Genomic DNA, 26,065 nt, shown 5'->3' with positions numbered 1-26,065 from the left:
TGTGGCGTATAACACTTATGAATTGTTTTCTCTGTCCTGCACTTTTAAATTTTTAAGGAACCTGCCCATTTGCAGGAGCATTGACTCTTTTGTGAGGTGGAACTGATGCAGCATGTTAAAGGTGATATACACATTCTACCTGCTCATGGAGATCTGTAATCTTGTTTGCCTTGGGGAGGGAGTGGTCTGTGTGTGCTTTTAAACCACTGTGTGTATGGGGAAATCATAACACTGATAGCTTGGTATTCAATGGGAAGGTTTCAGGGACTTTGTGCTGAATTTATCCAAGTTGAAGTGTTTGTTTATGTATGCTGAACTTGCTATTTAATGGAAATTTTCCTTCTGGATGCGAATGGCTGGTGTACATAAATGTAAGTAATTCATGGCGGGGGAGCAACTGAACTGAAATGGAACATCACTGCAGCATCAATTGCAAGCTTTACACTAAGGAGAGAATTTAGGAGCCATGGTACAATACTGATTGAAGCATTAATCTATGGTATGACTCCAGTTTTTAAAACCCAAAGGTAAATGGGATGTCGGGAGACATAAGAAGAACATTAGAATACAAATCTGAGGAAGTGCTCTTTGGGTGAAGCAGGAGTTAGGCCATGTCCACACTAGCGAGCTTACAGTGGCGTAGCTGCATTGGTACAGCTGTGCCGCTGTAAGCTCGCTCGTGTAGCTGCACTGTGCCGACGGCAGAGCGCTCTCCCGCCAACATAATAAAACCACCTCAACAAGTGGCGGTAGCTGTGCCAGTGGGAGAAGCTTTACTGCTGACACAGCGCTGTGCGCACGAGTCCTTCTACAGGCAAAACTTACTTCGCTTAGGGATGGTTTTTTTCCCCCACACCTCTGAGTGACTTAAGTTTTGTTGACATAAGTGGCAGTGTAAACGTGGCCTTGGACACCACCTAAAACACTTATGGCTCAACTTTGCCTTCTGTTACACCCATGCAGCCCTACTGATTTCAATGGGATCGCATGGGGTAGCCGCACCTAGTAAACTCATATGGTGCTCCAAGGGCCTACAAAGGCCGACGCCAGCCCCCTTCTTCAGAGGGAAATGGAGCTCTGAAGGACACACCAATAGTTGTCGTCTGACAGCATCTATGGCCCAGTTCCGTTGGTCCTGGATAAAGGAAGATGTTCTTGGTAAATTTTATTTTTTAAAAAGTCACAAAATAAGAGAGCTGATAACTGCATATGTTTGGGTTAGGGTTACCATGTTTCAGGTTCCCAAAAAGAGGACCCTGCTGGAGGGGCAGTACAACTGGGGAGGTGTTGCAGAAGGTACCTGGGGCCTCACTCTTGAGGTGAGGGGTAGTGTCTCTCCCTGTCAGGGTGGCAGAGCTGCTGGTGCAGACCCAGGACACAGCAACAGCTGTCAGTGAGCACCTCCCTGCGGGGCTCTCCCACTCCCAGGGGAGGGCCTGGGTGGACCTTCACAGCTGCCATATCCCATCCACTCGGATAGATGCAGGTGAGGGACCCAGTCGGGAAGCAGACCAATCAGGGCTCTTTCTGAGCTGCAACATTTGCTCTGCAAAAACCCGGACATTGCCTCTTTTTTTGATCCTCCACCTCTGTCCAGGTGGATTTTTCAAATAAACGAGGCAATGTCTGGGAAAACCTGGACATATGGTAAGTTAACCCTAAGTTGCATACTGTGAAATGTATGGCTAGTGAGCAGAAAGCTAGTGTTACAAAATATGAAAATAAAGCCTAAAGAAACATAGCAAGAAACATTCTCTCCCCCAGCTTAAAAGGTGTCCCAGTCTGTCATGTGTCCCAGGAAAGTCTCTCTCCATGGTCTCTGGTTTTATAATTTTTTTCTTTGCCTGGCAGGTGTTAAATCCAAATTAGCCTATGGCATTATCCTATCATACCCCTGAAACTAGACCAAAATGGCAAAACCTGCATGAATCCAGTCCTCATAACTCCTGTGTCTTGCTGTCCCTCTCTCTACCCCACCCCACCTCCAATGGAAGTTCTGCTAGGGTAATTCCACTTTTTGAACAACAGGATAAAACAACTTTATTGAGCTTGGAAACTAAACCTTCAATAATTAAAAGAGCAGGAGCACACCTGCTCTGGGTTGGCAAAAGCTCACCTCCCTCTCCCCACCCTTTTGTTTTCCATACCTGGCATTAATGGTGACTTGTAAGGGGTGTCGAAGGGGAATTGAGTTTGTACTCTTCTTTTGCATTTTTTTTATGACGGACAACAGTCCTGAAAAGGATTTGTTTTTTAATTCTAATTTTTATTAAATTAAACAAAAATAGCTAGATTGGAAAACCATTCTGGCAAGTGGAGACTTAGTGAAATGATGACCTCACAAGACCCAAGAGTGCAAGTTGAGTAAGTGAGATGATTTGGAATTTTTAGTCAGGCTGTTTTAAGTCTCTTTTTAGGAACACTTTCAGTGACTGATGAACACTTTTTGGATAATGGAAGCCTTCATGAAAGAATCCACACACTTGCTCCTTCAATATGGTATTGAATTATATGGTATGGTGCTTATAAAAAAAAATACCCCACAGAGCTCCCAGAGGTTGCCAGCAAAAGCAAGAAAGACAAGAATTTTCATTCCCGGTGATTCTAAGATGTGTGTGTGTGTGTGTTTTTTTAAATAAATAAAGCAAAACATCAGTGCCCCCAACTTGTCAGGCCCTCTTTATACATCCTAAAAAAATCAGACACGAGCTCAATTCTTAAATTCTTTTGCAGGTCACCTTTAAGGTGGTCTACTCATTCTGTGCAAAGCCACACAGAATACTAATACATGGCAGCCTTCAGCTGTGGCTGTCAGTTTATGCTAAACACTCTTCCTGCTCCCAAGCATGCATAAACATGTCAGTAGTAGGTTTCAGAGTAGCAGCCGTGTTAGTCTGTATTCGCAAAAAGAAAAGGAGTACCCGTGGCACCTTAGAGACTAACAAATTTATTAGAGCATAAGCTTTCGTGAGCTACAGCTCACTTCATTGGATGCACTTCATCTTTTCCACCAAATGCATCCGATGAAGTGAGCTGTAGCTCACGAAAGCTTATGCTCTAATAAATTTGTTAGTCTCTAAGGTGCTACAAGTCCTCCTTTTCTTTTTATGTCAGTAGTAGTCTCTTGAAAGTACTTAGACTGTGCCATAATCTTCATGCATGGTCATTACTCTTTGTCCACCTTAACTACTTTCAACAACCCCAGCTAAGGCTTTGGGGCAAATCCCTGGGGCTTGAATCTCAGAAATGAGCGTTGTATCAAGTGGGAAATGACATAGGCAGGCAGTTTAAACAATGCTGACTAATGCATACAGTTGCAGTTCTCTGTCACACGTGGGCATAACAGAGAGCAGAAACTGGCCCTTGGTCAGTCATTTTTCAGTGATGAGGAGGGTGTGGTGCACAGGAGCCAAGATGATGCTAGCCATTGGGCATTCCTGTGAAGAGAGGAAGTGGGGTAGTTCATAGCTGACCTCAGAAGTACTCCCACCACTGAGGCAATTTCTTAAAACCCTCAGGACAAGTACTCTGCATATAGATTCCAGCGTCTCTCTAGAATCCAACTATAGAGGATTGTGTAAGCCAGTATCAGAACCTTGAACTGCAACCGCAGAATAAATAAGATGTAAACAGAACTTCATGGAGATCAAGTTGTTTTGTCGCGGCAGGAATCTTTTTAGAGGGGCATTGTTAGAAAGCAGGGGTGCTCTGCCCTTGGCACCTTGTGGTGTGCTGAAGTCAGAATCATGCAAATATATTTTTCAGTTTGGAGGCGAGATGGGGCCCAAGTCTGAAAGCTCAGATCCAGTTTGAACCAGGCTTTTGGCTTAGGCCTAGCTCTGGTTTGTTTCTAAAAACATTAATTTTTTTGCGAGAAGAAATTCTGCACTGTAGCAGGATTTTTAAAATTGCCCAGACTTAGCCTAACTCTGCCCCCCATGAAGTGGGTGGTAAAGCTGCCATTGACTTCAGCGGGAGCAGAGTTAGGCAAAGGCCAAGTACTTGTGACTCTACCCTTTAGCACAAACGAGATACGGAGCACGCTCCCTTTTATAGAGATGAAATCATTGTATGTTTGTCTTTATCATTGTGTCAAGCTGCTTGATGGTCTTACATCCAGGGCCAAATTCAGTCCTGGCATATGTTGGTGTAACATTCAATGGAATCAATGGGAGTTACACCCACTTACACCAGGACTTAATTTGGCTCCATGAACTTAGGCACTAAATGCTAAAGAGTCTGTATAACATGCTCTACTGTGATCACAGTTGTCTCTGAAGGAAAGATTTTGGAAAGACGCATTCTCTTCCTTCCAGCAAAGTATTTTTTAAGTTAAGTTTAATTATATGAGACAAATGTGCAGTCAGCGTACATTGTCTGTAGCTAGGCTGAGTGTTTTTTCTCTAGCCAGGCAAAGTACCTCATCTGTAACCAGCTCACGTTTCCATATCAGGGAGGAAATCTGGCCTAATGGATAAATTGCTGGGAGCCAAAACCATGGGTTTGATTTCCCCCCTCTGCCGTAGGCAAGCTGTATGTGACCTTTAGGACATCATTTGGGTTCTAATTTTAAAAGAAGATCTCTGAGACCTGGGACTGATTCTCTCTCCCTGCGCCCTGTCCCCCGCCTAGTGCTGAGGCTTCAGCTCCAGCTGAAATCAGTAGGAGGTGTGGTGAGGCTCTAGAAAACAAAATGAGAGGCTAGTCTTGAAAGTGTGGACCTTAATCTATTGTTGCCTCAGTTTTGCCAACTGGTTACCCACCTCACCAGGGTCTGGGGATAGTGAATTCACTGGTACCCTTTGAAATCCTGACGTGGGAGGTGCTATGAAAACCATACTGTGAATTCTGTGTTTGTGCAAAGATCCCAGCTCCCTATCACAACGATCAGGAGGTGGGATTGCAGCTGTACCTTTAGTGAGAACTGTAGGTATCCATCTGTTTGCACAAGGTTTTTCATGTGTATTTGGCATTGTGCAAGTAGGCGATTCTCCCCCCCACCCCATATTAATTTCATAAAGTGAAGGAGGGGTAGAGAGCAAATCTTTTTGAACAGAAGATTGCTTTCTTTAACTGCTATGGTGGCCTTATCCTGATCCTACTGAATTTGATGGCAAAGCAGCTTTTCTTGTATAATTTTAAGCAAGATCGTTATGCAGACAAATCCCAGGGAATGTAGTCTCCTTGCAGATTGAACACCATCCAGATCAGTCACTAGCTAGGTCCTTAAAAGCGTCTGGCTGGATGTTCAGTCTGTATCCTCTACCAGTGATCTTATCATACCACCAAAGATTTTGGTGCTCAAGAGATTATCCAGGAATGCCACTGCACAGTTGGCAAATGCACAGCTTAATTTTAAGTGAGAGAGAAACACAAATCACCTTGGTTGCTTAGTTTCCATGGATGCAGAGAAGCAATGGCATATCAGCACATCTTGAAGTCACTGGGTGAAATCCTGGTTCCAGTGAAGTGAATGGGGGTTTTGCCATCTGCTTCAGAATAGGACCAGTTTTTTACCCATTAACTTTAATGGAGCTGGATCTGGCCTCTAGGTACTGTATCGTTGAGGACACTGATACATAAATTTGAACAACCAAAAACCAGGGCAATATTCTGCTTTGACGTAAAGTGTACCTTAATGTAACGTAATGATGCTCCTGCAGTGTGAGCCAATTACATGGGTTTAAAACTGATTTAATTGCATTGATAGTGTATTTAAAAAAACAAAAACAAATATTACATCTTGTTGCTGCCCTTTTGGTGCTGGTGACATAAATACAGCACCTCCCTTGCCAAAAATTTCATGTGAGTTAGTTACAAAAGTCTCTTCAGTTCAGATCTGTTCCTATCCTGACTTCCAAAGCAATTCAATATATTTTGTCCATTTTTAATGCATCTTTTGCAAATGGTTTGTCTTGGTGGCACAAACTTGTGCAAAACAAGTTCAAGGAGGAAAAAAAATTTTTGGGATCAGGTGTGGTGTTGTGTAAGAAAGGGGTGAATGATTAATCTGGTGACATTCTATATTCGATGCCCCTCTCCTTGCACATGTTCAGTGATTTTTGCTGTATGTCTGTTATCCTGTCATTCTCTGTTGTTAGAATTCCATGTAAAACCAGGAGAAGAGAGGCTACCAGATTTTGGCTTACATTGAAATTTCAGCCCTTTTATAGCTGCATCAAGACAATCCTCTTGATTGACCACTGCACCAGGGTAGTTTACCAGCTGGTGCCAAACCCTGGGATAGATACAGTTTATGTTGGTGCAATGCTATGTGCACGGTGCAGTTTATCCTGGTTTCAAACTACTAAATTGCATGGCTGTAAATTGTATTGAACTGGTGAAAATCAGGTCTCTGCTAGTGATTTGAATTGGTACAGCTGTGCAAAATGGCAGAAATCCCAGGGTAGACAAAGCCTTTGTTCTTCAAGTCTGGATGAGCCAGTTATGCTGAAGTGAGTTACAGGGATAAAAGAACCCTTATTTATCTCAGCCAAAGCTGTTGAGGAGCAATGAAGCTGGCAGCCCACAAACAGAAGGGTGAACACTTATACTGGGAGCCAACATGAGTGAAAGAACTTTTCATCCAGCTAAGTGACATCACTTCCTCTTCATTTAGCACTAAGGTGTGTGGGTGGGTTGTGGGGGTGTGGGGAGAGGATTCCTGGATAAGCCAATTGAAGTAGCTGATAGAGGTTCCAACAGAGGTGTCACCTGATCTGATAAGAACATCCAAGCAAGGGGGATGGTGGGCGGGAACCTGAAACAATACAAGGGAGCTGAGAACAAAGCCAGACTATGCAGCATTTGTTCACCTCCAATGCATAGGAGTCATCCCATAAGCTTTTCACCTACTTAAGTTCTGATAAAAAGAAAAGGAGCACTTGTGGCACCTTAGAGACTAACAAATTTATTAGAGCACAAGCTTTCGCGAGCTACAGCTCACTTCATCGGATGCATTTGGTGCCAAATGCATCCGATGAAGTGAGCTGTAGCTCGCGAAAGCTTATGCTCTAATAAAGTTGTTAGTCTCTAAGGTGCTACAAGTACTCCTTTTCTTTTTGCGAATACAGACTAACACGGCTGCTACTCTGAAACCTGTCATTAGGTTCTGATGTGGCCCTTACCACTGATATAGCCAAGCACCTCCCATGTAGATTTATCTTCACAACACCGCGATGAGCTAAGGAAGTATCATCCACCTATATTATAGATGGGTAAATGAGGTGCAGGGCTGATTAAGTGACTTTCCCAGGGTCACACTGTGATCTGTGGCAGAGTCAGGAATTGATCCCAGTGATTTCCCAGTCTAGTGCCTTAACAGCAAGCCCATCTGTCCTCCCTAGAACTGGTTGAATTCATATTTGTTACAAATTTAGCCCCCCCCCCCCATTTGTGAATCAGTCCTGTTTCTACAAATGTATTTATCTGTAAATATTCACTAAATAGTTTCTACCAGCAAAATTCAGCCTGTAGGTTGTTAGTGAATTCCGTTGGCCATCTGAAAGGTGTGTGATTGGTCGCCTAAATTGCATAGTAATTTTTTCTTGTCCCTGATTTGAATGACAAACTTTTTAAATAGGTAAATAAGGGCTAGCAAGTAACACACTTTCTGATATGAACTTTTGGCCAGGTAATCATTTGGCCTTGTCTACACCAGTGCTCACTTCTTCAAGAAAGAAGTGCTGGGGCTCAAGTAATAACACTGCTTGCATCAATTGTATTGTCAGTGTGGGGCATTGTGGGACGGCTGCTGAAAGTCAGTAATGGTCAACATAAGCAATGCAGTGTCTGCACTGACACTGTGTTGATCTAATGACATCAACTGTGACTCTGTGCCTCTTAGGGAAGTAGAGTTACTATCTCGGCATAAAGAGGTACTGACGTTGGTGGGAGTCAAACTTAAGTGAAGGCATTTCCACAGCTAGGTCATCGCAGGGTAGCGTAGTATAGACCATGTAGCATAGATGAGAGCTGACACGCTACAGCTGCACTGGCATAGCTATGCCACTGTAGCGTTTAAAGTGTAGCTACACCCATGGCTGGAATCAGTCTTGCTCACCTGTGTGTTAGTGTTGTTAAAATAGATATTAAAATTATAAGAATGTGCTTAGGGTTTAGACTTTATTGAATGCTTGTAAATTGCTGCATGCATGTAATCTCGCTTACAACGTCTGTATCCCACATGTAAGGTAGTATTTAAGCATTTGTATTATAAACCTCTGTGACTGTGTAAATCACCAAATAGGAGAGAGACATTAAGTAAAGTGCTGACCTCCAACAGAAGGTGTCCATCCTGGCCAAAAAAGAAGGCCCATCAAAACCAGATGAATTTATTGTGGAACATTAAAGAGGACAAAAGACTTTGATTGCTCACCCCCCCACCCCACCCCCTATGAGTCATGCAAGTGAATTCCTCCTATCAGCTGAGTTTGCAGCTTGAAGAACCAGGGTGAAAGGGAATAAAAATTTCTAATAAGAAGGAACAGTATCTCTATGCTGCTTGAACTCTGGAGGGCAAGGTTTTTTTAGGCATAAACAAGAGGTACCCAACTGTTTAGTCTGGGTTAGCCCTAAAGGACATATAAAGCTTTCTTATTGTAGAAGCTTTTATTTCCTTTTGAATTTAAGATTGTAAATTTTGTGTATATCTGTTTACCGGCTTTAAACTTGTAAATAGTTTTCTTGTTTCCTTTTCCTATTAATAAATCTGTATACAGTTTAATGTAGGTTTGGCTACAAGCATTGTCTTTGGTGTTAGATCTAAAGTGTGATTGACCTGGGGTAAGCGGCTGTCTTTTGGGACTGGGAGTAGCCTGAATATTGCTGTAACTGGTAGTGCAGACGCTCTAAGCCGATGGGAGAGAGCTCCCCCATTGACTTAATCCACCCCCAACAAGCGACAGTAGTTCTGTCGGTGGGAGAAGTAGTTCTGTCCTGCTGACATAGCCCTCTTCACTCCGGTGCTTAGGTCGATGGAATTTACATTGCTCATGGGTGTGGCTTATTCACATCCCTCAGCAACATACATTATACCAACCTCATCATCGTTCTTCAAGTGTGATGTCCAAATCTGGACACGCTACTCCTGCTGAGGCCTCACCAGTGCTGACTAGAATGGGACAGTTACCTTCCATGTCTCTGATAGTTTTGTTAATACATCCCAGAATATTAGCCTTTTTTGCAGATGCATCACATTGTTGATTAATAATCAATCTGTAATCCACTATAACCGCCGATTTTTTCTATAGTACTACTGCCTCACTAGTCATTCCCCTCTTGTATTTGTGCATTTGATTTCCCTCCCTCACTTCCTAAGTGAACTATTTTGCATTTGTCTTTATTGAATTGTTCATCTTGTTGATTTCAGACCAATTCTCCAATTTGTCAAGCTCACTTTGAATTCTAATCTTGCATTCCAAGGTGCTAGCAGCCCTCCCAGATTGATGTCAACCACAGATTTTATAAGCATATTCTCCACTCCATTATCAGAGTCATTAATGAAAATATTGAACAGTGCAGGACCCCACTAAATACATCCTCCCAGTTTGACAGCGAATCATTGATAACTACTCTTTGAACCAGTTGTGCACCCAATTTACAGTAATTTCTCTAGTTTGCTTATGAGACTGTCATGTGGGACTGTGTCAAAAGCCTTATTAAAATCAAGATAAATCACATCTACTGCTTCCCCCTGCCATCCCCCATTCATTAGGCCAGTGACCCTGAAGGACATAAATCCACACCATGTAGAGGTCAAGCACAGGAGTTTATTACGTACAGCGCTGATGGAGTGTCACCTTGCTTATTAGGCTCAGAGACACTGTCAGTCAATTGATTACAAGGGAATATATGGATTTTCCATTGGGCAGGGGAAAGTGACGGGGTAGGCAGTCCCACGCCCCTGGATAGGTCTAGCAGCAAGACATGATAGCACAGTAGCAATGGTCAAAGATTACATAATGTCTGCGCCCATGGTCTCAAGTTGACAAATTAACATTTAATTCGTACTTTAATAAACGTATTAGTATAAAATATATATTTTGAATTCTGTTTTGGGGTCCATAAGAATGAAGTAGCTCCTATGATTGTCCAACAGATACATATCTAGGGGTAAAAAAAAAAAAAAGAAACAGTGAAAGTATATGGCAATAAAGATTGTCTTTTTCAGGTTGTTCATTTGTTTTTTAAGGCAGGCATTGGTCCCTGGGAAAGGGAGGTGGGAGGAGGCCATATCTTATACTGACATGCTTGAACCTTTCATAAACTCAAGGTTGGATGTGTTGGAAGAACATCTCCCTACAGAAGAAACTAACACAACAGAAACAGGGCTTCTTTGTTCTATTTGCAACTTTGAATAAGACACAATTATTGCCCCCAACATCTGGCATTTTGCTGACCAGGCATATCTTAGCAAAAGCAAGGCTATCTTTTGGTTATTCTGCTTTCTCTTAGCTAATCACTGTTTGCTAGGCCTCCGACCTCTTGACCAAACTCTGGACTTTGGGCCTGTACACAAATCCATACGCCAGGTTATTACATCAACAATGGATTTTAACCCTTCAGACCCTGTCAAAGAAGGTTGGTCTGCAATGGTCTGCAAATTAGGTTGGTCTGAAATGATTTATTCTTGACAAATCCATGTTGGCTATAGTAATTTTGTCACTCTGTTATCTAGTGGGCGCTTACAAACTGATTGTGTAATGATTTGTTTCAGTATTTTTCCAGGTATTGAAGTTAAGCTAATTAGTCAGTGATTCTCCAGGTGCTTTGTCTCCCTCCATCCACCCCCTTTTTTTTAACATAGATATTCTGTTTGCCCTACTCCCAGATGACCTCACCTGTATTCCTTGAGTTCTCGAAGATAATTGCTAGTAGTCCTGAGATTTGCTTCAGCTAGTTCCTTAAGTACCCTAGGGTGAATTTAACCAGGCCCTGCTGACTTGAATACATCTAATTTAGCTAAATATTCTTCAACTGGTTCTATCCCTATTCTCATTTGTTTTCCTTCCCCAGTCATAGAATCATAGAAAATCAGGGTTGGAAGGGACCTCAGCAACCCCCTACTAAAAGCAGGACCAGTCCATGACTAAATCATCCCAGCCAGGGCTTTGTCAAGCCTGACCTTGAAAACCTCTAAGGAAAACCTCTAACATTCCACCACCTCCCTAGGGAACCCATTCCAGTGCTTCACCACCCTCCTAGTGAAAAAGTTTTCCCTAACATCCAACCTAAACCTCCCCCGCTGCAACTTGAGACCATTACTCCTTGTTCTGTCATCTGGTACCACTGAGAACAGTCTAGATCCATCCTCTTTGGAACCCCCTTTAGGTAGTTGAAAGCAGCTAACCCCCCTCCCCCATTCTTCTCTTCTGCAGACTAAACAATCACAGTTCTCTCAGCCTCTCCTCATAAGTCATGTGCTCCAGCCCCCCTAATCATTTTTCTTGCCCTCCACTGGACTCTTTCCAGTTTTTCCACATCCTTCTTGTAGTGTGGGGCCCAAAACTGGACACCGTACTCCAGATGAGGCCTCACCAATGTCGAATAGAGGGGAACGATCACGTCCCTCGATCTGCTGGCGATCTGCTAGCCTTCTTGGCAACAACGGCACACTGTTGACTCATATCCAGCTTCTCGTCCACTGTAACCCTCAGGTCCTTTTCTGCAGAACTGCTGCCTAGCCGCTTGGTTCCTAGTCTGTAGTGGTGCATGGGATTCTTCTGTCCTAAGTGCAGGACTCTGCACTTGTCCTTGTTGAACCTCCTCAGATTTTTTGTTAATATTGTATTAAGCATCTAGTCACCATTAACTTTTTTAGTGAGGACTGAAGCAAAATATGCATTAAACACTTCAGTCTTCTTGATACCATCAGTTATTAGCTCTCCTTTCCCTGCTAAGTAGTGGACCTATACTTTCCTTTGTCTTTCTCTTGCCACTAAGGTATTTATAGAGCCTCCTCTTATTGCTTTTTATGTCCCTACAACTCATTTTGTGCCTTGACCATTCTGATTTTTTTCCCTACATGCTTGTGCTGTTCTTTTGCACTCTTCCTTAGCAACTCATCCATGTTTCCACTTTTTGTGGGATTCCTTTTTGATTTTCAGGTCATTAAAGAGCTCCTGATGCAGCCGTGTTGCTCTTACTATTCTTTCTGTCTTTCCTTTGCATCAGAATAGTTTGCTGTTGTGCCTTAAATATTCTCTCTGAGAAACTGCCAGCTCTCCTGAACTCGTTTATTTTTTAAATTTTCTCCCCACGCCACCTAACCTACCAGTTCTGAGTGTGCTGAGTCTGTTTTCTTTGAAATCTGTTGTCTTTAGTCTGCTGCTCTCTATCCTGTTCCTTAGAATTGTGAAATGTGTCCTTTCATGGTCTATGGGCCAAATGTGCCTCTGGTGTAACTCCACTGACTTCAGTGGACCAGGGATAGTATGGTCCTATGTATTTTCCTGGAGTCTACTTTTGTAAGGTCATTCTCACCCTATGATGAAACGAATTCTTTTCCTGATGTTCACCAGTGTGAACATTAACTGCAGTGGAATCACTCCTGATTTACACAGCTGTTGGTGAGAAGAAAATCAGGTCTGTTCTCTTCATGAAGGCAGTTTGAACCTGTAGCTTTCCATAGTCACCTTCTACTTAGTGATTCAGCTTTTGCATTACTGTTGAGGTTCCACTTGAGTTGGTAACTTAACCATATATATTTTCTACTCAGTCTGCAAGTGGTCCCAGACAAGAAATTAAGAAAGGAACCCTTTTCTCCTTCCCAAAAGAACTTCTCTCTGCTAACCCTTCTGATAAGGCAGGTTCAAGAACCAGACATCCTGATTCTTTCCTCACTCATGGGTGTAATTCCACTGAAATCAATGAAATAAATGAGAGGAGAATTCAGCTGTCTTGTTTGGTGTTTATCAGGCTATTAAAAGACCTTGGTCTCATGGTTTAGAAGCACATAAGCCCCTTGTTGATGGGTTCTGCTTACAGGGCAGGCTTTTGAAGAGGCTTATTTTTTTAAATTGCATTTGCTCTTTCAAGATCAGCACAGAGAAGATGGCTGATGAGTGGAAGATAATAACTGAGTGCCTGGTCTGCATTGTCTGTTCAACGTGTTAAGAAAACTGAGCACTCTGTTCTCATTCCTCTTCTCCGGGAATCAAACAGAGCATGGCTTGTATGAGACCTGACGGCCATAGGAAATCTCTCCAGCTGCACTTTTCCAGATTAGTTAAAACAAGGCCTGAGGCTACCATGTAAACCAAGGAATTGGTAAAATCTGCCTTGGCCAGGAGAGAAGTTGGCTTCTTTAATGTTGACATTGTTGCTGTTAATCTTCGCATGGTGAATTTAGCACCAGCCTATTTGAAATCCTGATGTGAAAGATGCTAGACTGGCTGCCTTAGAGGACTTGGATCTCCATTTGACTATAGAACAGGTATAGCGTAAGCAGCAGGGATACAAACTTCCCTACATTGTCCTACCAATATGCACAAACACTAATCTGCGGGAACCACTCTGAGAGCTAGGAGGGAGGCTACGCCTACTGCCAATTCATTCCTTAGCCCTCTGCTGGGGTTGCTGGTGAGTATCCTGACTAGTGCTACTTGTGGTAGTTTCTATGATGTGGACATCTCTCCGTGGGGAGCTAGACTAAGATCAAACTCATTTCAGCAAACAACCATCTGATGGTTTCCTCTTTCGGCAACTGTTGACATGGGCTGGATTTGAACCAGAAAACTAAGGATAAATTCATACTTGTAACTCCATTTACTTCAGGGATAGATTTCTGCAGCCAGTTCTTAAACCCTGAAAAATCCAGCCCCTCGGTCACTAACCTTTTTAAACCTTTTTTTTTTTTTTTTTTTACGGTTTGGGATACAACTTTGGGGCTCTAAAGGGACCTGAAAATCAGCTGACCCTATGAGATTGCTACCATTTGGGCCCAAAAATCTCATGAATGAGACATACCTACACAAACACCAGTCCCTTGCACTGGCTCAATGTTGGACCGACATCCTGTCTGTCAAGGGAGTCCATTGTTGGGCTTTGTCTACTAGGTTTTAGAAGGTGTTAGCTAATACATGTTAACAACCTAGTGTGGACAAGGCAGTGTTCCTTTAACACCTTCCAAATCCTTGTCTAGGCAAGGCAGATGTATATTGGTAACATTCCTTCACGTAATACATCCGCATCTTCACTTTAATCTGCAGAAGATGGGGCAAACAGAAGAATGTTTTGAATAACAGCCCCAGAACCTAATTCGAGCTCCTTTCTCATTTTGCCCATATAAGTCTCAAATTTTCTCCCTATTTATCCATGCACAAAATTTATAGCCCAAGTGCAAATGATTGAGGGATTATTCTTACTCCATTTTTTTCAGCTAATTTAAAGTTGCTGTGTGAATTAACACATTCTTTCATTAGCTACAATTCCCCAAAGCACCAAGGAAAGTTTGTGATTTTAATTATTTTGCTTTAAGCAAAGTACACAGACTTTAATGATTATATTCTATATTATTCATGTAGTTTTTTTTATTCCCCTCTTTCTTAGGACGTGGTACATAGATACTAAAATTGAAGTATGTTAATACATTTTCAGGTTTCAGAGTAGCAGCCATATTAGTCGGTATTCACAAAAAGAAAAGGAGTACTTGTGGCACCTTAGAGACTAACAAATTTATTTGAGCATAAGCTTTCGTGAGCTACAGCTCACTTAATCGGATGCATTCAGTGGAAAATACAGTGGGGAGATTTATATACACACACAGAGAACATGAAACAATGGGTTTTATCATACACACTGTAAGGAGAGTGATCACTTAAGATGAGCTATTACCAGCAGGAAGGAGGGGGGGAAAGGAGGAAAACCTTTTGTGGTGATTATCAAGGTGGGCCATTTCCAGCAGTTAACAAGAACGTCTGAGGAACAGTAGGGGGTGGGGTGGGGGGAGAAATAACATGGGGAAATAGTTTTACTTTATGTAATGACCCATCCACTCCCAGTCTCTATTCAAGCCTAAGTTAATTGTACCCAGTTTGCAAATTAATTCCAATTCAGCAGTCTGTCGTTGGAGTCTGTTTTTGAAGTTTTTTTGTTGAAGGATAGCCACTCTTAGGTCTATAATCGTGTGACCAGAGAGATTGAAGTGTTTTCCGACTGGTTTTTGAATGTTCTAATTCTTGACGTCTGATTTGTGTCCATTTATTGTTTTACATGGAGACTGTCCAGTTTGACCAATGTACATGGCAGAGGGGCATTGCTGGCACCTGATGGCATATATCACATTGGTAGATGCGCAGGTGAACAAGCCTCTGATAGTGTGGCTGATGTGATTAGGCCCTATGATGGTGTCCCCTGAATAGCTATGTGGACACAGTTGGCAATGGGCTTTGTTGCAAGGATAGGTTCCTGGGTTAGTGGTTCTGTTGTGTGGTTGCTGGTGAGTATTTGCTTCAGGCTGGGGTGCTGTCTGTAAGCAAGGACTGGCCTGTCTCCTAAGATCTGTGAGAGTGATGGGTCGTCCTTCAGGATAGGTTGTAGATCCTTGATGATGCGTTGGAGAGGTTTTAGTTGGGGACTGAAGGTGATGGCTAGTGGCGTTCTGTTATTTTCTTTGTTGGGCCTTTCCTGTAGTAGGTGACTTCTGGGTACTCTTCTGGCTAGGTCAATCTGTTGCTTCACTTTAGCAGGTGGGTATTGTAGTTGTAAGAATGCACGATAGAGATCTTGTAGGTGTTTGTCCCTGTCTGAAGGGTTGTAGCAAATGCAGTTATATCGTAGAGCTTGGCTGTAGACAATGGATCGAGTGGTATGATCTGGATGAAAGCTAAAGGCATGTAGGTAGGCATAGCGGTCAGTAGGTTTCCGATATAGGGTGGTGGTTATGTGACCATCGCATATTAGCACCGTAGTGTCCAGGAAGTGGATCTCTTGTGTGGACTGGTCCATGCTGAGGTTGATGGTGGGATGGAAATGGTTGAAATCATGGTGGAATTTCTCAAGGGCTTCTTTTCCATGGGTCCAGATGATGAAGGTGTCATCAATGTAGCGCAAGTAGAGTAGGGGCATTAGGAGACGAGCTGAGGAAGCATTGTTCTAAGTCAGCCATAAAAATGTTGGCATACTGTGGGGCCATGCGGGTACCCATCGCAGTGCCGCTGATTTGAAGGTGTACATTGTCCCCAAATGTGAAATAGTTATGTGTGAGGACAAAGTCACAAAGTTCAGCCACCAGGTTAGCCGTGACATTATCGTGGATACTGTTCCTGATGCCTTGTAGTCCATCTTCTTGTGGAATGTTGGTGTAGAGGCTTCTACATCCATAGTGGCCAGGATGGTGTTTTTAGGAAGATCAGCAATGGATCGTAGTTTCCTCAGGAAGTCAGTGGTGTCTCGAAGATAGCTGGGAGTGCTGGTAGCGTAGGGCCTGAGGAGGGAGTCTACATAGCCAGACAATCCTGCTGTCAGGGTGCCAATGTCTGAGATGATGGGGCATCCAGCATTTCCAGGTTTATGGATCTTGGGTAGCACATGGAATAACCCAGGTCGGGGTTCTAGGGGTGTGTCTGTGCAGATTTGTTCTTGTGCTTTTCCAGGGAGTTTCTTGAGCAAATGCTGTAGTTTCTTTTGGTAACTCTCAGTGGGATCAGAGGGTAATGGCTTGTAGAAAGTGGTGTTGGAGAGCTGCCTAGTAGCCTCTTGTTCATATTCCGACCTATTCATGATGACGACAGCACCTCCTTTGTCAGCCTTTTTGATTATGATGTCAGAGTTGTTTCTGAGGCTGTGGATGGCATTGTGTTCTGCATGGCTGAGGTTATGGGGCAAGTGATGCTGCTTTTCCACAATTTCAGCGCGTGCACGTCGGCGGAAGCACTCTATGTAGAAGTCCAGTCTAGTCTGTTGTTTCGACGTTCAGGAGGAGTCCACCCAGAATCCTTCTTTTTGTAGTGTTGGTAGGAAGGTCTCTGTGGGTTAGTATGTTGTTCACAGGTGTGTTGGAAATATTCCTTGAGTCGGAGATGTTGAAAATAGGATTCTAGGTCACCACAGAACTGTATCGTGTTTGTGGGGGTGGAGGGGCAAAAGGAGAGGCCCTGAGATAGGACAGATTCTTCTGCTACGTTAAGAGTATAGTTGGATAGATTAACAATATTTCTGGGTGCATTACGGGAACCACTGTTTAGATAGTTTAGTGTCCTTTTTCTTTTGTAGAGAAGCAAAGTGGGTGTTGTAAATGGCTTGTCTAGTTTTTGTAAAGTCCAGCCACGAGGAAGTTTGTGTGGAAGGTTGGTTCTTTATGAGAGTATCCAGTTTTGAGAGCTCATTCTTAATCTTTCCCTGTTTGCTGTAGAGGATGTTGATCAGGTGGTTCCGCAGTTTCTTTGAGAGTGTGTGGCACAAGCTGTCAGCATAGTCTGTGTGGTATGTAGATTGTAATGGATTTTTTACCTTCAGACCTTTTGGTATGATGTCCATCTGTTTGCATTTGGAGAGGAAGATGATGTCTGTCTGTATCTGTACGAGTTTTTTCATGAAGTTGAAATTTCCATTCAGATAAATTCAGTGCCTTGCATAATGACAGGTTTCAGAGTAGCAGGCGTGTTAGTCTGTATTCGCAAAAAGAAAAGGAGTACTTGTGGCACCTTAGACTCCATCACTCTCACAGAGCTTGGGAGACAGGCCAGTCCTTGCTTACAGACAGCAAATACTCACCAGCAACCACACCCCACACAAGAGAACCACTAACCCAGGAACCTATCCTTGCAACAAAGCCTGTTGCCAACTGTGTCCACATACCTATTCAGGGGACACCATCATAGTGCCTAATTACATCAGCCACACTATCAGAGGTTCGTTCACCTGCACATCTACCAATGTGATGTATGCCATCATGTGCCAGCCATGCCCCTCTGCCATGTACATTGGTCAAACTGGACAGTCTCTACGTAAAAGAATAAATGGACACAAATCAGACGTCAAGAATTATAGCATTCAAAAACCAGTCGGAGAACACTTCAATCTCTCCGGTCACTCGATTACAGACCTGAGAGTGGCTATCCTTCAACAAAAAAAACTTCAAAAACAGACTCCAGTGAGAGACTGCTGAATTGGAATTAATTTGCAAACTGGATACAATTAATTTAGGCTTGAATAGAGACTTGGAGTGGATGGATCATTATACAAAGTAAAACTATTTCCCCATGTTATTTCTCCCTCCGACCCCACCCCCCACTGTTTCTCAGATGTTCTTGTTAACTGCTGGAAATGGCCCACCTTGATTATCACCACAAAAGGTTTTCCTCCTCCCACCCTCCTTCCTGCTGGTAATAGCTCATCTTAAGTGATCACTCTCCTTACAGTGTGTATGATAAAACCCATTGTTTCATAGTCTCTGTGTGTGTATATAAATCTCCCCACTGTATTTGCCACTGGATGCATCCGATGAAGTGAGCTGTAGCTCACGAAAGCTTATGCTCAAATAAATTTGTTAGTCTCTAAGGTGCCACAAGTACTCCTTTTCTTTTTGCAAATACATTTTCAGGCCTGCTCCTTAAGAGGTGTCTTGATCCTGTATCAGAAGAATGTTGCTGACACAATGATTATATTTCTTGAGGGGTATCAGACGATTGCTTAGAAATGTACTCCCAGTTTGAATTTTCAGTAGGCTGGGCGTCTGAGGGTTGCCTAGTGCTATTTTGGAGTTGTTTGCCAGCATTCCATTTAATCCTTGTCTCATATTGTTTATATATAAACTTAAAGCGGTCAGTTAGCTTTGTCACACCCTGGGTGGTTTAAAAGTATGGAAATTTTAAATAGAAAGGACTGAATATTTATATGGTTGCAGACCTTCATGAAAACATTGCATTTTCATACCAATTGGCAAAAGTGAAATGCCAGCAGACTTTTAAAATGAATTAAAAGGAAAGGATGGATTTTTAACTGCTGATTCTTCAATCCTTGGGCATTTCTTTAGCTCTTTGGTATTTCTATTACTGCATGTATTCTAGACTCTTAGGGCCCAATTCTTATTTATATTAAGGCCCTTGCACGTATTGTAAAGCATCCAGTGATCTTGTCTACATGGGAAAACTTCCCAGCAGAGCTATAGTGGGATAGCTGTTCCACTACTGGTATAAATCCCCATGCGGACACCGTATTCCAGAATGAAAGTGGGTTTTATTCTGTAATGTTTACTCTACTTTGGAGTGATCAGAATCTCTTTCATTCTGGAATAGTGTGTCCACATTGGACCCCAGTATAACTATATCAATAGAGCGATTCCAATATAGCTGTGCTGGGAAATCTCCTCATGTAAATAAGCCCTTAGTGTTAAAGAACTGGGCCAATTAAAATGTCTTACAAACATTAATGCCAGCCTAGTGGGGTAGGTAAGTTATTTTAACCTATTTTACAGATGGTGAAACTGAGGCATAAGAGTTCACAGAGCATGTCAATTAGTAACCTACGTGGCAAGCCAGAGGTCCCAGTTCTGCCAAGTTAGAGACCCTTCCCTCCTCTGCTTTCTGAATCATTAGATAATATTTCTTCCCCACTTTGTAAGAACTTTTTTTCTGCAGTTGTGCACATGAAATGGACCCATGTCCACTATAGTCTCCTTGTGCTTCTGTATGCTATAAAATCTCTTGTGCATTGTGTATGCCAGTGCTTAGAAATTCTGCACACCATGAATAGTGTTCATGATTTAAACTTTTAGAATGTTCCTGACAAGTAAGTTCTAAATATTCCAGTTCACACATATAGCTTTTGTTTTGCCATTTGTGACTATTTCACCCATTTAAAAACTGTTTGTTCATTGTTTAAATCGGTGGTTCTCAACTGTGGTCCACCGCTTGTTCAGGGAAAGCCCTTGGCACGCCGGGCCAGTTTGTTTACCTGCCGCGTCCGCAGGTTTGGCCGATCGTGGCTCCCATTGGCTGCGGTTCACCACCCCAGGCCAATAGGGACTGCAGGAAGGGCGGCCAGCATATCCCTCGGCCCGCGCTGCTTCCCGCAGTCCCCATTGGCCTGGAGCAGCGAACCGCAGCCAGTGGGAGCCGCAATCGGCCAAAACTGTGGACACGGCAGGTAAACAAGCCGGCCCAGTGCACCAGGGGCTTTCCCTGAACAAGCGGTGGATCACAGTTGAGAACCACCGATTTTAAACAATGAACGAACAGTTTTTAAATGGGATTGACCCAAATATGCTCCTGGCAATTTTTGCATGTTTACAGAGTTTTTTCCCCAGTGCTTATATACTTCATTTTATGACCTGAGCATGTTAATTTCAGTTTTTTTCCTTTTGCAGACTATCTGTGTAACTGCAGTGCTCTTGGGAGTGCAAGTGTGAATGAGTGCAATACTTCAATGGGACAGTGCGAGTGTCACAAAGGCTACACTGGTCTGCGGTGTGAAAACTGCGAGGAGGGATATCTCCTGAACCAAACCAGTGGGCTCTGCCTTCCGTGTGGCTGCAGTTCCAAAGGCTCTGTCAGCTCCCTTTGTGACAAGTAAGTAACATGACATTTCAATAAGCCTCCCCAGAGTTTGTGTGCCATGTTTTGTAATTTGGGTGTATTTTGAGATCCAGGGTGTATTTTGAGGCTCAGGTGTGGGATCGACTCATAGTGTGAAGTGTGAGAGAGAGAGAGAGAGAGAGAGAGAGAGAGAGAGTGTGTGTAAGCTGGTCTTATAAAAATGAATGAAGCATATGCTGCCCCTCCTTTTAAAGATCAGATTATAAAAATATCCGTAGCTGTAGCAAAAAACCTAGCAACTCAGAAGGGAGTTAACTTCCGTTTCTGAGCTGAATGTATGCTGCTACAGAATTTTGCCTGTAATTCCCTGTGCATCTCTCCTCTCACAAGATTTCCTTCATTTACCAGGGAAGAGTGGGTGGAGGCATGCACTGGGGTGTTGGGAGAGGTCACTTTCAAAGGTTATTTCTTGCATCAGAGGCTGGGATCTCAAACAGAGCTTTGTGACTTTTTCTCTGAGCATCACAAAAAAAAAAATAGTTGAGTGAGAGACTGTAACGGGGCCTTACTTCTATTGTTGGATGCACTGCTGCCTCAGTTTCCCTCCTTTCCCAGTCAGATCTCCACGACTGGTGCTTTTGAATTACCCTCTTCTTCTGAGGTCTGGTTTATTTACATAAAATAACCATTTAACTCAGAGCTAGAATCTCCCAGCCTTCTCTAGACTCACCAATTCATTACTCTCCTCATAGGCTCAGCACAGGGGTTATTCATGGAAGTAAGTACTGTAAACTCTGAGGCAAGGACCATTGTTTTGTAGTGTGTTTGTACAGCACCTAGCACAGTGTGGTCCTGGTCTGTGCCTGGGGCTCTTAGGCACTACAGCAATGTAAATAAAAAAGAAAAATAATGCAGCCTACTTTTTCCAGGGTTTTTAGGTGCTCAGCTTGTGACATCTCAAATGGGCCTGATTCTCAGAGGGTGGATGAAAATCTGGCCCTCTTAAGGCATCTCAGGTTGGACACCCAGAAATTAAGGCACCCTGAATCACTAGTCACTTTTGAAAATTTAGGCCTATGCGGGTAACTAAGTGTTTAAAGTGAGAGTAATAGGGCCTGATCCTGTAACTGATTATTTGTTAATGATTGCTGAGTGGTTAAATTCTTCTGGGATTACGTGCAGGCTAGTGACGTCGATAACAGCTGTAGAAAGTACACAGGTTTCAGAGTAGCAGCCGTGTTAGTCTGTATTCACAAAAAGAAAAGGAGTACTTGTGGCACCTTAGAGACTAACAAATTTATTAGAGCATAAGCTTTCGTGAGCTACACTTCATCGGTGAGCTGTAGCTCACGAAAGCTTATGCTCAAATAAATTTGTTAGTCTCTAAGGTGCCACAAGTACTCCTTTTTTTTAGAAAGTACACAGTGTAGCTCACTGTTCTATCAGCAGCTTTAGAAACTCGAATTGCTTGCCACTGCAGGTAAAATGAATAAATAACTGGATTAAAAATAAACCTCTCTTTTCTGCTGTGTCCAATTTGTGTCTCTCCCTCCCCCACACACACCCCCCCCATCCAGGTGCATTTTCCTGGGTCTGTTTGGTGCAATGTGAGAGCTCTGCCGAGAAATCCTGGGCCAAATCTCATGCACTTCCCTGATTTCAGCATGACTCCTCACATAAGTAAGGCAATCAGATCTGGCCTTTTATTTGGAAACGCAAGGGATGAGAATGTACCAGCTCCTCTGCAGTGAGGGAATTAAGGGCACACGTGGTTAAGAAAGAAAGGAGATGCAATAATAAAAGCTGGCTGGATAGTGGGCAATTTAGGGATGTAGCTACTTGTGTTTGCCAAAAGTCATGGGCCACCTTCAGGAAGGAATGTGGGGGAAATGTTCGTGTTAGAAGGTGACTCCGCAGTGAGTCATTAGAGGTCTAAGAGTAGCAGCCCTGTAGTCTGTATTCGCAAAAAGAAAAGGAGTACTTGTGGCACCTTAGAGACTAACAAATTTATTAGAGCATAAGCTTTCGTGAGCTACAGCTCACTTCATCGGATGCATCCGATGAAGTGAGCTGTAGCTCACGAAAGCTTATGCTCTAATAAATTTCTTAGTCTCTAAGGTGCCACAAGTACTCCTTTTCTTTTTATTAGAGGTCTAGCAGTCTTAAGAACAAAGCCCCTTTTGCAGTGCCCATATAATTGCTGTGTTGTAACTGGTTGTTCAGTAGGATTCTAGTCACTTTATCTGGGGTATTTCATGCAGTTTGGGAGCCCCCTAGAACCACACAAAATCCACTGTTTCAACTTGCAAGGGGTAGGACAAGGCTTTTCTTTGGCCTTGGGCTCATGTGGTTTTCTAACAACTGAGTTTGGGGTTTGTGTAAAAAAAAAAAAAAAAAAAAAAAAAAAAAAAAAAAAAAACCTGGGCTCAAAGCAAGATGCTGTCAAAGCTAGCCATGGTCCTAAGCGGCAAATGGTCACTCTGGCTCTCTTGCAGGCTGTGAAACTGCCTGCAGGCTCTTGAAGTGGGGAGGGGTGTTGGGTTGTTTGGCTCATTGTAGAGACGAGAGCCTGCTGTAAAGTTTACATCCAGATCAGAGGTTTCAGAGTAGCAGCCGTGTTAGTCTGTATTCGCAAAAAGAAAAGGAGTACGTGTGGCACCTTAGAGACTAACAAATTTATTAGAGCATAAGCTTTCGTGAGCTACAGCTCACTTCATCGGATGCATTTGGTGGAAAAAACAGAGGAGAGATTTATATACACACACACAGAGAACATGAAACAATGGGTTTATCATACACACTGTAAGGAGAGTGATCACTTAAGATAAGCCATCACCAACAGCAGGGGGGGGAAGGAGGAAAACCTTTCATGGTGACAAGCAGGTAGGCTAATTCCAGCAGTTAACAAGAATATCAGAGGAACAGTGGGGGGTGGGGTGGGAGGGAGAAATACCATGGGGAAATAGTTTTACTTTGTGTAATGACTCATCCATTCCCAGTCTCTATTCAAGCCTAAGTTAATTGTATCCAGTTTGCAAATTAATTCCAATTCAGCAGTCTCTCCTGGAGTCTGTTTTTGAAGCTTTTTTGTTGAAGTATAGCCACTCTTAGGTCTGTGATCGAGTGACCAGAGAGATTGAAGTGTTCTCCAACTGGTTTTTGAATGTTATAATTCTTGACGTCTGATTTGTGTCCATTCATTCTTTTACGTAGAGACTGTCCAGTTTGGCCAATGTACATGGCAGAGGGGCATTGCTGGCACATGATGGCATATATCACATTGGTAGATGCGCAGGTGAACGAGCCTCTGATAGTGTGGCTGATGTGATTAGGCCCTATGATGGAATCCCCTGAATAGATATGTGGACAGAGTTGGCAACGGGCTTTGTTGCAAGGATAGGTTCCTGGGTTAGTGGTTCTGTTGTGTGGTGTGTGGTTGCTGGTGAGTATTTGCTTCAGATTGGGGGGCTGTCTGTAAGCAAGGACTGGTCTGTCTCCCAAGATCTGAGAGAGCGATGGCTCGTCCTTCAGGATAGGTTGTAGATCCTTGATGATGCGTTGGAGGGGTTTTAGTTGGGGGCTGAAGGTGATGGCTAGTGGCGTTCTGTTGTTTTCTTTGTTGGGCCTGTCCTGTAGTAGGTGACTTCTGGGTACTCTTCTGGCTCTGTCAATCTGTTTCTTCACTTCAGCAGGTGGGTATTGTAGTTGTAGGAATGCATAATAGAGATCTTGTAGGTGTTTGTCTCTGTCTGAGGGGTTGGAGCAAATGCGGTTATATCGTAGCGCTTGGCTGTAGACAATGGATCGAGTGGTATGATCTGGATGAAAGCTAGAGGCATGTAGGTAGGAATAGCGGTCAGTAGGTTTCCGATATAGGGTGGTGTTTATGTGACCATCGCTTATTAGCACCGTAGTGTCCAGGAAGTGGATCTCTTGTGTGGACTGGTCCAGGCTGAGGTTGATGGTGGGATGGAAATTGTTGAAATCATGGTGGAATTCCTCAAGAGCTTCTTTTCCATGGGTCCAGATGATGAAGATGTCATCAATGTAGCGCAAGTAGAGTAGGGGCATTAGGGAACGAGAGCTGAGGAAGCGTTGTTCTAAGTCAGCCATAAAAATGTTGGCATACTGTGGGGCCATGCGGGTACCCATCGCAGTGCCGCTGATTTGAAGGTATACATTGTCACCAAATGTGAAATAGTTATGGGTCAGGACAAAGTCACAAAGTTCTGCCACCAGGTTAGCCGTGACAGTATCGGGGATACTGTTCCTGATGGCTTGTAGTCCATCTTTGTGTGGAATGTTGGTGTAGAGGGCTTCTACATCCATAGTGGCTAGGATGGTGTTTTTAGGAAGATCACCAATGGACTGTAGTTTCCTCAGGAAATCGGTGGTGTCTCGAAGATAGCTGGGAGTGCTGGTAACGAAGGGCCTGAGGAGGGAGTCTACATAGCCAGACAATCCTGCTGTCAGGGTGCCAATGCCTGAGATGATGGGGCGTCCAGGATTTCCAGGTTTATGGATCTTGGGTAGCAGATAGAATACCCCAGGTCCTGGCTCCAGGGGTGTGTCTGTGCGGATTTGTTCTTGTGCTTTTTCAGGGAGTTTCTTGAGCAAATGCTGTAGTTTCTTTTGGTAACTCTCAGTGGGATCAGAGGGTAATGGCTTGTAGAAAGTGGTGTTGGAGAGCTGCCTAGTAGCCTCTTGTTCATACTCTGACATCATAATCAAAAAGGCTGACAAAGGAGGTGCTGTCGTCATCATGAATAGGTCAGAGTATGAACAAGAGGCTACTAGGCAGCTCTCCAACACCACTTTCTACAAGCCATTACCCTCTGATCCCACTGAGAGTTACCAAAAGAAACTACAGCATTTGCTCAAGAAACTCCCTGAAAAAGCACAAGAACAAATCCGCACAGACACACCCCTGGAGCCAGGACCTGGGGTATTCTATCTGCTACCCAAGATCCATAAACCTGGAAATCCTGGACGCCCCATCATCTCAGGCATTGGCACCCTGACAGCAGGATTGTCTGGCTATGTAGACTCCCTCCTCAGGCCCTTCGTTACCAGCACTCCCAGCTATCTTCGAGACACCACCGATTTCCTGAGGAAACTACAGTCCATTGGTGATCTTCCTAAAAACACCATCCTAGCCACTATGGATGTAGAAGCCCTCTACACCAACATTCCACACAAAGATGGACTACAAGCCATCAGGAACAGTATCCCCGATACTGTCACGGCTAACCTGGTGGCAGAACTTTGTGACTTTGTCCTGACCCATAACTATTTCACATTTGGTGACAATGTATACCTTCAAATCAGCGGCACTGCGATGGGTACCCGCATGGCCCCACAGTATGCCAACATTTTTATGGCTGACTTAGAACAACGCTTCCTCAGCTCTCGTTCCCTAATGCCCCTACTCTACTTGCGCTACATTGATGACATCTTCATCATCTGGACCCATGGAAAAGAAGCTCTTGAGGAATTCCACCATGATTTCAACAATTTCCATCCCACCATCAACCTCAGCCTGGACCAGTCCACACAAGAGATCCACTTCCTGGACACTACGGTGCTAA

The 26,065-nt window shown here is 43.4% G+C and overlaps 1 protein-coding gene across 1 annotated transcript in view; it reads left to right on the top strand.

The window, feature by feature from the left end:
- MEGF9 (multiple EGF like domains 9) overlaps window positions 1-26,065 on the top strand; it is a 78,351-nt gene that overhangs the window by 21,159 nt on the left and 31,127 nt on the right. Inside the window, exon 2 of the mRNA XM_038375005.2 lies at window positions 20,309-20,510. Coding sequence (XP_038230933.1) covers window positions 20,309-20,510 — 202 coding nt within the window. The remainder of the gene's footprint in view (window positions 1-20,308; window positions 20,511-26,065) is intronic.

Source organism: Dermochelys coriacea, chromosome 16 (genome assembly GCF_009764565.3).
Source record: "Dermochelys coriacea isolate rDerCor1 chromosome 16, rDerCor1.pri.v4, whole genome shotgun sequence".
Taxonomy (NCBI): domain Eukaryota; kingdom Metazoa; phylum Chordata; order Testudines; family Dermochelyidae; genus Dermochelys; species Dermochelys coriacea.
This window is presented reverse-complemented; position numbering and strand designations above follow the sequence as displayed.